The 12,176-nt window shown below is 47.7% G+C and overlaps 1 protein-coding gene across 1 annotated transcript; it reads left to right on the top strand.

The window, feature by feature from the left end:
* Positions 1–4,875: 4,875 nt before the first annotated feature.
* Positions 4,876–5,787, top strand: H3-4 (H3.4 histone, cluster member). The gene has a single exon (XM_016940494.4). It carries the CDS (start codon positions 5,368–5,370, stop codon positions 5,776–5,778), a length of 411 nt encoding a protein of 136 aa, XP_016795983.1. The 5' UTR covers positions 4,876–5,367; the 3' UTR covers positions 5,779–5,787.
* The last annotated feature ends 6,389 nt before the right edge of the window (positions 5,788–12,176 follow it).

Raw genomic sequence — 12,176 nt, forward strand, 5'->3', positions numbered from 1 at the left:
CATGGATAGATTAATACCTTGTTTTGCAGACAAATTTAAAAAGTAAAGAAAGAAAAAAGAAGACATTATAAAGGATCCTTCAGAAAAACACTGAACACATGGCAGGATTCTTTTTTACTATTGAGGCGGTGGGGAATCAGGACAGTGGAGACACACCCACGCTGGGGCCCTTAGAAAGTGGCTATGAACACAGCAAAGATCCGATTGTAAAAAAAAAACCGGCTACAGCCAACATACTCCCCTGCTTTGGAGATATGTCCGTGTTTCCTGCAGCTTCTGGAAGCTCCAAGGAAGATGACTGGCACTTGGCTCCGTCCCAATTGATGATGTGACTGTGGACTGACTGGTTCACCCCACAGACCATACTGAAAGTCGTCTCCTACTGGCACCCTCCTGGACACACATGGAGCACTCACCGTGCACCAGGCCCACAGAATGGGAAGATGGAACTTGGGGATGGTCAGTATGGACAGGACTTGTGAGGAGTTTCCTGCAGAGCGGGCCAGAGAAGTGGGATGCCAGATGGAAGGGCGCATTGGATGGAGAGGGAAGGCGTTCTTTTTAACAAACAGTGGGAAACCCTAGTGCACACTGGCTTTGGAAGAGTCTTAGGAGGACAGAGCTCACCATCGCTTTGTGCACTGTTTACCCCAGACCTAGAAGGAGTGCCTTTTCCTGTAAGACCCCCATCTCTGCCCTTACAGTGAGTTTGTGAAAGTCCAGATGGTTTCAGGCTTGCTGCTGCCCAGACTAAGGAGAAAAGCCAATTTATAAATTGGAGAAGCGATAGCATATTGTTTGCTGATGGGAATGCTCCTACAGAGATGATGCAATATGACCAACCATGTAGGACCCCCAAATCTCAAAGAACTTTAACACGAGGACACAAGGCCCGTTACTGCCTCAGCTGTACATGCAAAGACCATAAGGAGAGACAACGAGGAGACAGAGAAAAAGCACTGATTTACAGAATGCGTGTGGCCTCGACAGACCAGTTCCTTGTGGGGAATGTTTGTATCTCACATTCTCTTCAGTTTGCAGAGGAAATCTCTCTTGGGAAGTTTTCAGGGGACATTTTTCTCTATGTCTTGGTCCTTCTAGGGGTTTTAACGACATAGAACTCAATGATTGGAGATCAAGGAAATGAACTGTTCAGCTAATCATCTAAAAAGAGCTTTTACATGTAATATAGAGGCTGTTTTCAAGCCTTGCCAGGGGTGGGTGGGTCCGCATTTAGGCAGCCCTTTATTCTGTGCTTCATGTGAGTGCATTTGTTTGCTCAGACACATAGAACCAGGTGGCATCCTGTGCTATGTCTGGGTGGTTTGGGAGCTCAAAGCCCCTGAGAATCTAAAAGCAAAAGCCCTTATGACTGGAAAAGTGAGGTCGCAGACATGTGCCCAAAACCTATGAGCCTCTTGGCTGCACTTGGAGAACTGGCCAAGCCTGTGCCACACTCCACAGGGAGGCCTGGGTAGAGTCACGAGGCAGAAAGGGCTGCTTTGCAGGTGCTCCTGGGGAGGTCGCAGCAGGTGCCTGGAATCCATCATCCGCCCATCATCAGCCCCGTTAGCCCTAAGGACACCTGGAGAGTCCCAAGGCTGCCTCTCTCGAGTGAGGGACAGCTCCAGGAAGATGGAACGTGTCCAAATCCTCACAGGCAGTTAAAGGGTTGAGCAGCATCTGGTCTGGCCAGGTCAGACCCCACATCATTTACACCAGGGGCGAGCCTGGGTGGACTTCACGGGTGGATGGTCCTAGGGTCCTTCCATCTGTCTGCCCAGCCAACCAGACTCGATGAGCAGAGGGCAGCAGGCCTTCTGTGTAACAACCACTGTCCAATAAAAAAACCAATCCAGATTTAGTAAGGAGAGATCTTTATGCAAAAGGATATTGCAATAGGAGATACCAGAATACTGCAATAGGGAGAAAGCATTGACCTTAAGGTCTGCAAGCTCCCAAAGGTGACGCAGAGAAGGAGTTTTCTCATATAGGGAGGAATGAATGAGGCTGGAAAGAACCACGTCTGGGGAAGTGGGATGAAGGGTGGCTGAGGGGACAAGAGATTGAGGATACTTTACCCTGAGCCTGGCCTGCTCCAGGAGAGGCCAAACATCAGGGCATTGGGGGAGGGGAGAAGCTGAACCAAGGCTGGGCAAACAAGCATCTTGTGTGGATTGACGCATGGGGACAAGGAGTTCAGGTAATCATTGATAAGGCAAAGGTGGCAATGTAGTGGGTGCTATAGTTTGAATAAGGTGTTTGTCTCATTAATTCTCATGTTGAAATTTAATCTCCAGTGTTGGAGGTGCAGCCTGGTGGGAGGTGCTTGGGTCCTGGGGGCAGATCCTTCATGAATAGACTCCTGCCCTCCCTTGTGGGGAGTGGAGTTCTTGCTCTATTAGTTCCTGCCAAAGCTGGTTGTTAAAAAGAGCCCGGCACCCCCTCCTCTCTCTTTCCCTGTGACCTCTGCACACAGGGGCTCCCCTTCATCTTCCACCATGAATGGAGGCTTCCTGAGGTCCTCATCAGAAGCAGATGCTGAAGCCTTGCTTCTTATACAGCCTGCAGAACCATAAGCCAAAAAAAGTTTTGATAAATTACCCAGCTTCTAGTATTCCTTTACAGCAACGCAAAACAGACAAAGACAGTGGGCCTGTCATGCATCAACAAGGGGCGCTGTAGGGGAGGCAGAATTCTACCTCCATTATCTTAGGGTCCAGGGTGGGCCCAAGAATTAGACTGACATTAGAGAGATGAGCAGGAGAAAAACATACAGTTATTTAATACAAATTTAATGTGGTACAGGAGACCTCATAAGGAAATGAAGATGCAAAGAGGCAGTTAGAGTCACTTATATACAGAGGTGGACAAACACTAGTAAGTTGTGAGATTTGATAAGGCCACGGGGCTTGAGTGAGGATAGTTAATGGGGTGAAGAAATGACTAAGTCAAAATGCTTACACACTAGGTTGAACAAAGAGTAGTAACTGTGGCAACAACTAGGAAGATAAGGGTTAGTTTAATAAAGTTTGTTTGTATAGATTTCTCTTGGCTTCTATCTTGGTCTGTTTCATGTTGTTAAAGGAATACCTGAGGCTGGATGATTTATTAAAAAAAAAAAAGGTTTATTTGGCTTATGGTTTCGCAGGCTGTACAAGAAGCACAGTGGCTGAGCGCAGTGGCTCACGCCTGTAATCCCAGCTACTCGGGAGGCTGAGGCAGGAGAGTCGCTTGAACTTCCCGGGAGGTGGATGTTGCAGTGGGCTGAGATCACATCACTGCACTCCAGCCTGGGCAACAGAGTGAGACTCAGGTCAAAAAATTTAAAAAAAAAAAAAGCATAGTGGCCGGGCACGGTGTAATCCTAGCACTTTGGGAGGCCAAGGTCAGGGGATCAGTTGAACTCAGGAATTCAAGACCAGCTTGGGCAACATAATGACAGCCCATCTCTACAAAAAAATTAAAAATTTAAAAATTAGCTGGATGTGGTCCCAGCTACTTGGGAGGCTGAGGTAGGAGGGGCCTGGGCAACAGAGCAAGATGAAAAAAGGAGGGGAAAGGAGGGGAAAGGAGGGGAGGGGAGGGGAGAAGAAAAAAAGGAAGGGAGGGAGGGAGGGAGGAAGGGAGGGAAGGAGAAAGGAAGGGAGGGAGTGAGGAAGGGAGGGAAGGAGAAAGGAAGGGGGGGAGGGAGAAAGGAAGGAAGCAAGCATAGGGCCCACCTCTGCTTCTGGTGAGGGCCTCTGGCTGCTTCTGCTCATGGTGGAAGGTGAAGGGGAACCCATGTATGTGCAGAGGTCACAGGGCTGCCGCGAGAGAGGAAGCCAGAGAGAGAGGGGAGAGGAGTGCCAGGCTCTTTTCAACAACCAGCTCTTCAGGGAACCAACAGAGTGAGAACTCACCCTAAAGGAGGGCAGGACTGTATTCAGAGGGTGACACCCCAGGACCCACACACCTCCCACGCCCCCCCCCCCCCCCCCCCCGCCAACCCGCTCCAACTTTAGGGATCAAATTTCAACTTGAGAGTTGGAGGAGATTTGGAAGCTTCCACCTCCCGTCCTTGATGATAAGAACGTTCCCTTGCTTTTACTGTAAGGAGAACATCTTTCATATGGAAATTTCATCTCTTGTCTTTAAGAAACAACAAGAAATTCAGAATGATCTTCCTACACCTGCTTCTTCTTTTTTTTTTTTAAGTGCCTTTATCTCAAAATAGACAATATGCCAGAAAGGCACATCTTTACCTTCTTCAGAATCCTAAGGCTCATCTGAGCCGTACAGGGAAGGGAGTTCTTTGCAGGTCATAAAAAGCGGGAGATTCCTTTAACTCTGGCTGGATCCCAGAGCTTTGTCACTGTGTAAAAGTGGAATGCCGGCCAGGCACGCTGGCTCACGCCTGTAATCCCAACACTTTGGGAGGCCGAGGTGGGCGGATCACGAGGTCAGGAGATCGAAACCATCCTGGCTAACATGGTGAAACCCCGTCTCTACTAAAAATACAAAACAAAATTAGCCAGGCATGATGGCGGGCACCTGTAGTCCCAGCTACTCTGTAGGCTGAGGCAGGAGAATGGCGTGAACCTGGGAGGCGGAGCTTGCAGTGAGCTGGGATTGCACCACTGCACTCCAGCCTGGGCGACAGAGAGAGACTCCGTCTCAAAAAAAAAAAAAAAAAGTGGAATGCCAGCTGGGCCTGGTGGCTCATGCCTGTAATTCCAGCACTTTGGGAGGCTGAGGCGGGTGGATCACCTGAGGTCAGGAGTTCGACACCAGCCTGGCCAATATGGTGAAACCCCATCTCTATTAAAAACACAAAAAATTAGCCAGGCATGGTGGCAGACACCTGTAATCCCTGTAATTCCAGTTACTCGGGAGGCTGAGGCAGGAGAATCGCTTGAACCTAGGAGGTGGAGGTTGCAGTGAGCAGAGATCACGCTATTGCACTCCAGCCTGGGCAACAAGAGTGAAACTCCATCTCAAAAAATAAAAAAATAAATTAATTTTTTTAAAAAAGTGGAATGCCATGTGCTGGCTTCTGGAAGGCTCTTGCCACCCAAGTCATGGGGAAGGGAGAAGAGGAGCGCTGAGAAGACATGAGGAAGCTTGTGCTGGAGAGAGATGATCCCCACCACCGCGGCCTACCCGCATCAACCCTTCACAATGCTGGTGCCAGCTCTGGTGGCCACGACCAACAGGCATGAATATAAGGGAGAGGCGACCGAGTGGAGTTCCCTGTGGGCCAATCAGAGAGCAGTGGGCCATCACGCCACCTGAGGCCAGCCAATGGGAATGCGGCAAGCTCTATAAACGCGAGCAATCCGCTGAGGTCTGGGCAGAGGACGCCGAGGGGGCAACAGTTTCAGACTCATGGCCCGAACCAAGCAGACTGCGCGCAAGTCGACGGGTGGCAAGGCGCCGCGCAAGCAGCTGGTCACCAAGGTGGCTCGCAAGAGCGCACCCGCCACTGGCGGCGTGAAGAAGCCGCACCGCTACCGCCCCGGCACGGTGGCGCTTCGCGAGATCCGCCGCTATCAGAAGTCCACTGAGCTGCTAATCCGCAAGTTGCCCTTCCAGCGGCTGATGCGCGAGATCGCTCAGGACTTTAAGACCGACCTGCGCTTCCAGAGCTCGGCCGTGATGGCGCTGCAGGAGGCGTGCGAGTCTTACCTGGTGGGGCTGTTCGAGGACACCAACCTGTGTGTCATCCATGCCAAACGGGTCACCATCATGCCTAAGGACATCCAGCTGGCACGCCGTATCCGCGGGGAGCGGGCCTAGGAGGGCCATCTTGCCACCTGAGAGGTTGCGCAACGTTCACCCCAAAGGCTCTTTTAAGAGCCACCCACCTGGTCGGAAGAGTTGCTGTAGCAAGCTAGGCTCTTGGGTTTCGGGGGGTTCCTTCCGCCGGCCTGTGCCGGCTTACCTACTTCTGATTAGGGTGGGAGGCTGGCGAATCCTGTGTTCACCCTGTCCAGTTAGGAGGCCAGCTACTCACAGGGGTTACCTCTCAGCCTGTCTCCAGTCACAAATCCAGCTAGTAGTGTGTGGGGCTAACTTGGCCTATCCCTTTAGATAAGAATCATGGTTGGTCTGTTTTGGGGACGGGGTGTTGAGGGTAGCCTAACTGGTCTATCTCCAGTTAGGTAAGCAACCCCAGCTAGTTGTGTCAACTCAGCCTATCTACAGTTAGGTTGGAAGGCTGGCTGGTCTTGTGTGTTCTCAGCTCAGCCTCTTTCAAATTAGGTTAGAAGTCCTGCGTGTGTGTGTGTGTGTACACGCAGCTTGTTTCCAGTGAGGTTACCAGTCCAGCTAGTCTTCTGCCTTGACAGCCCATCTCCTGTTAAGGCCAGCAAGTAGTATGTATTATCTTGGCCTATTTTAAGTTAGAAGTCCAGCTACTTCACCAGCATAGCAGCTCACGCCTGTAATCCCAGCACTTTGGGAGGCCGAGGCGGGTGTATCACCTGAGGTCAGGAGTTCCAGACCAGCCTGGCCAACATGGTGAAACCCCATCTCTACTAAAAATACAAAATTAGCCGGGTTTGGTGGCGCATGCCTGTAATCCCAGTTACTTGGGAGGCTGAGGCAGGAGAACTGCTTGAACCCAGGAGGCGGAGGTTGCAGTGAGCCAAGATCATGCCACTGCACTGCAGCGTGGGCAACAGAACGAGACTTCATCTCAAATAAAAAACAAAAGTCCAGCTACTTGTGTGTTATAACTCAGCCTACCTCCTGTTAATTTAGAAGGCTGGCTAGTTGTGTATCTTGTTAACTTGGGCTATCTCCCATTAGGTTAGAAGGCTGGCTAGGGGTGTGTGTGTGTGTGCGTGCACGTGTGCCCATGTGCACACATATGTAGCTGTGGTGTTGGCCCATCTCCGGTTAGAAGTCCATCTCATTGTATGTGTTAACATACCCAATCTCCCATTCAGTTAAAAGGCTGGCTAGTCATGTATGTTGTAAATCCACCCTGTCTTCTGTTAGGGTAGATGCTAGTTGTGTGTGAGAAGCCCAGCTAGGCATGTGCATTGTTAATTCCTAAGTGAAATCAATACTGGGAAACCCCAGCCTAAAGTTCAAAGAGGGCACTCTGCCCTGGAAGTCAGTTTACCGAGCAGTCGCAGACAGGCGTGGCCCATGTGCCCGGCACTTTGAAACAGGCTTCCCAGCGCCACAAAGTAGTCTGGCAGTGCTCTGGGGATGAGAGACACAGAGACCAACTTGCTGAGAAATCCTACAGCTAGGGCAGCAAGGCCACAGATCCAATAGTAGACTTATGTCGGGAAAACCTCAGGATGGCTGTGAGGATAAGGATGTAGGGATTGTCTCCCTCTGGTACAGGTTGGAATCATTTATTTGTGAAAGGCTTTATTAAACTGAATGAGGCCAAGCACTACCCCATGCTGGGATCATGGAGGGAATAAAATCCATTTCCTGTGGCTGCTGCCCACTCTGCTTTCAAGGTGCTTATGCTTGAGTGAAGGGGGCCTGTATTGTGTGTAGAAGCAATGATAGTAAAAGGTGCTCTTATACATAGCAAGGGATGTGCATAAAGTGCTATCAATAGGCAACAGTGGATTTTATAAGTCTCTTTGAACCCAATTTATAGCCTGTTGACTCAAAATTCAAAAGCTTCATCAATTTATTAGTACACACACAACTGAACATCATACCCTTTAAATCTCAGGATGTATTTAAACTTATGAGTGCCAGATCCTTGGAGGGCTATCCAGAAAGCCTAGAATATTCAGGGACAGCTATGTTCTGGTTTTGAAAGTCGGCTCTGACTTTCAATACCAGACTCCTTTGGGATAAATTTAAGTTTTCCCTTTTTGTTTTGTTTTTTCAGAGACAGGGTCTTGCCATGCTGCCCAGGCTAGAGTACAGTGGCTATTCACAGACGTGAGCATAGTGGCCAGCCTCGAACTCCTGGGCTCAAGCCATCTTCCTGCCTTAGCCTCCCGAGCAGGTGAAGTTCAAGTCTTCTGTGCTTTACAAAGCCCTTGTCCTGACAAAGTCTTGCCCAGTGGTGGAGAGCTAAACCTATGTAACCTTGCTGATGATCTTGCTGGATAGCCTGGAGGGAGCAGGAATTTGGGCAGTTAGCTACATTTGCGGAACTGGATGCAGATAATGCATTCTTGACAGGATCATGATCAAGCTTTGCCTTCTGTAGGAGACCAAGCCACTTGAGCAGCCCCCTGTCATTCTGGTCTTTGTATAAAGAACAGAGTCTAAGTTGGGCAGTGTGGCACATGCCTGTAATCCTAGCTACTGGGGAGGCGAGAGGATGGCTTGAGCCCAGGAGTTTTTGAGGCCAATCTGGGCAACAGACCCTGTCAAAAACAACAACAATAACAAAAACAACAACAACAACAAAAAACAAGAGCTGGCCTTATATGTTCCTTGTTTTCACCGATTAATGGAGTGGATAGTGCACTAATTGATGCCCTATAAAGATACAGCAAGGCAACATAGGGCAATTTGTATCTCAGAACTGATTGCTGAGGACCTAAGGTGAGGAGCTAAGGAAGGAAGTTTAGACACAGGAAAAAAGTAACTGAAGTCTTTCTGGGTTGTGTAAGTGGGTACTTGAGGAAGTCTTTCCAGCCAGGCATAGTGGCTCATGCCTATAATCCCAGCTTTTTGGGAGGCTGAGATGGGAGGATTTCTTGAGGCCAAGGAGTTCAAGACCAGCCTGGACAACATGGCAAGACTCTGTCTCTACAAAAAATACAAAAATTATCTGGGCATGATGGCGTGTGCCTGTGGTCCTAACTACTTAGAAGGCTGAGGTGGGAAGATCGCTTGAGCCCAAGAGTTCCAGGTTACAGTGAGCAGTAAGCCGTGATCACACCACTGCACTCCATTCTGGGCAACAGAGCCAGACCCTTATAATTACGACCAGAGCCTTTGCTTCTGTATCCTGTGGGTTCTAACGATGTGAGATAGTAACTGAAATGTGGATATCTGTTCACTGTGTACTCAACTCTTCGAGCACATATACACTATGGAGGTAGCCTGAGCATGCAGTGTTTATAAAAGTGGAAAGAGTGGTTCTAAATATCAAAAAGTTAAAATTCCAGAAATAATAGAAAGGAGAGTTAGGCATTAAGAGATAGTGCTGTGGGCCTTGGTGGACTGAACAAAGGAGGACAAAAGTGGGAATAAAGACAAAGACAAAAGAGTATATTTGGAAAAAGGGGTCAGGGGGCTCCTTGCTTCTAGTGAACAAGGGCCCTGAGCTTCTAGAGCCCTTCTTATTAAGTAAAGGAGACAGGGAGAAGGGGGTGGTTGTGGTTAGCTGCTTGACTTAGTGCAGGCCTGCATGACTGCATTCTTTGAACAGTAGGCTCCAGATGTCCCAGTAGATAACCTCAAGGAGCACAGAGCCAGGGAATGAGGCCCTCAGTGTACCTTCTGGTGGCAGGCACAGATGCGAGTTTGCCCACATCCTGCATTCATGATAAACAGTTTGCTGTTTAGTCATATAGCCTCCAGTGGAATGCTGAGTTGGTCACGACCCTCAGGCTTTCAGCTCCCAACGAGATAGCAGAATAGACCTCCCCAAAATATGCAGATTTGATATAAGAATTATTTTGAGCTGAAGGCACTTGAAGAACAGCAGGTGTAAGAAGGGCCCTCTGACCCCTTTTCCTGAAAGCAGGTGATGACCCTCCATGGGAAAGGTGCTTGCCTCTACCAGCGGGGAGAAACAGCATGACTAGGCATGGGGACTGAAGTGCAGCAAAATGTACACAAACAGGCTTTGTTAAAGTAGCTCTTATCGCCAGGTAGAGTGGCTCATGCCTGTAATCCCAGCACTTTGGGAGGCCAAGGCAGGCAGATCACCTGAGGTCAGGAGTTCCAGACCAGCCTGGCCAACATGAAACCCCGTATCTACTAAAAAAACAAAACAAACAAAAAAAATCAGCCAGGTGTGGTGGCGCACACCTGTAGTCCCAGCTACTTGGGAGGCTGAGGCAGAAGAATTGCTTGAACCCAGGAGGTGGAGGTTGCAATGAGCCACGATCACATCACTGCACTCCAGGCTGGGTGACAGAGTGAGACTCTGTCTCCAACAAACAAACAAACAAACAAACAAACAAAAATAGCTCTTACCTTCCCCAGCCTCCCTAGGTATTCCAGTTGCTTTCTCACAATTACTACCCTTTGTTCCATCCAGTGGATAAGCACTTAGGCCTAACTACTCTTGAGGTCTTCATTTTGCTGTGAAGGCTCCCATGTACATGTACAAATGAAATGTGTATGCTTTCTCCCATTAATCTGTCTTCTTTCGTTTTAGTCTATGCAGGCTGCTATAACAAAATGCTATGGGCTTGGTGGTTTATAAGCGACAGGAATTTATTGTTCACAGATCTGGTAGCTGGCAAGTCCAAGGTCACGGTGCCAACAGATTGAGCTTCTGGTGAGATTCTGCTTTCTGGTTCACAGACAGGGCCTTCTCACTGTGTCCTCATGTGGTGCAAGGGGTAAGGTGAAAATAAATCTCTGGAAAGGCACCAATCCTATTCATGAAGGCTCCACCCTTATGGCATAATTACTTTCCAAAGAACTCCATCTCCTAACACCATCACCTTGGAGGTGAGGATTTCAAAATGTGAATTTTGGAGACAGACATTCAGTTCATAACAATCTGAATTTGTTTTTCTGTGGCTCAGTGGACTCTCCTGTTGAGCAGTCTGAATTGAAGACATAAAAAGGCCATGGCTCTCTTACCCTATTTTCAGGAGCCCCTCTTCTTTTCCATTTAATTCAGCCTATTTTAAATTGCATGAGCACTTAAATTTTGCTCTCGAATCTTTTCTACAATGTTAATAACTTAGTGGGGGCTGCATTCAGTAAGGGCAAAGGATATTTACCTTGTAGCAGTGTAAGTAAGACTTGTGTTTCAAGACTGACATTGCTGATCCTTTGCTTAAATAATTTGAAAAAAAAAAAACCACAATCCACAGCAGTGGTATTTAATTTAAGAATTAAATTCTTACAGTGGAATTCAATTTAAGAATTCCAAAAGGATATATAGTGAAAATTGAGCCTCCCTCAATTAGGGGGTTCCTCAGCCCTTAATTTCCCTCATCAGATGGAGTTTCTTGTTTATTTCTTGTATATTTTCCAAGAGATACATATACAGTAATTATGTTTACCTAAATAGTGGCAGACTACATATACTCTATATCCTGCCTTTTATTAAACCTAACAATTTATCAGGACACATAACTGCTATCTGATTTTTTCTTAATGACTTGAGGATATGAAGGTTGTTCCAATTGTTTTATCATGATGATAGATTTCTCAGCTCAATAACCAGGTGAGCCTAAAGAGCATTAATAATGAGCATCCTGGGCTGATGCCACATTTTAACAAGTATTTGTTGAATTCCCCACATCATGCTAGTATGGGAGGAGACTGTGAATTAAACTGACCAAAGACAGACGAACAGGAGAAAGGCATCCACATTGTATTGATCTTAATATTTTTATATGCATGGGGTGTACAGGAAAGAAGTGAAAACCCAAAGAAGTTGTTAGGCTCAGCTGCTTGTAAACCATTTGTAACAAAGGGTGATAATGTGTCAGCAGGTGACTAGGACGTGTGGTGCTATGCGAGATATAGATATATTCCATTTCCCCTCTAATTCTGTGATTCTGTTTTCCCAATTGAAGGAAACCTGCAGCTCACAATCCCCTCACTGATGCAAATGACAGGCAGAGGATTGGGTCTGCCCAATCCCCAATTTATTGGGGAAAATAAATCTTGGGCCCCAAAATCACTAGCTAAAAGGAAAAGTCAAGCTGGGAACTGCTTAGAGCAAACCTGCGTCCCATTCTATTCAAAGTCATATCTCTGCTCACTGAGATAAATGTATATCTGATTGCCTCTTTTGGAAAGGCTAATCAGAAACTCAAAAGAATGCAAACATTTGTCTCTTATCTACCTATGACCTGGAGGCCCCCTCCCCACTTCCAGTTGTCCCGCCTTTCTGGATGGAACCAATGTTCATGTTACATATATTGATCGATGTCTCATGTCTCCCTAAAATGTATAAAACCAAGCTGTGCTCGGACCACCTTGGGCACATGGCTGTGTCATGGGCGTGTGTCCTTAACTTTGGCAAAATAAACTTCCTAATTGACTTAAACTAGCCTCAGATA

This window comes from Pan troglodytes, chromosome 1 (assembly GCF_028858775.2).
Source record: "Pan troglodytes isolate AG18354 chromosome 1, NHGRI_mPanTro3-v2.0_pri, whole genome shotgun sequence".
NCBI classification, from domain to species: Eukaryota; Metazoa; Chordata; class Mammalia; order Primates; family Hominidae; genus Pan; species Pan troglodytes.

Excerpts from the sequence above, each read along its gene's own strand:
- H3-4 (XM_016940494.4), top strand. The coding sequence starts at position 5,368 with ATGGCCCGAACCAAGCAGACTGCGCGCAAGTCGACGGGTGGCAAGGCG.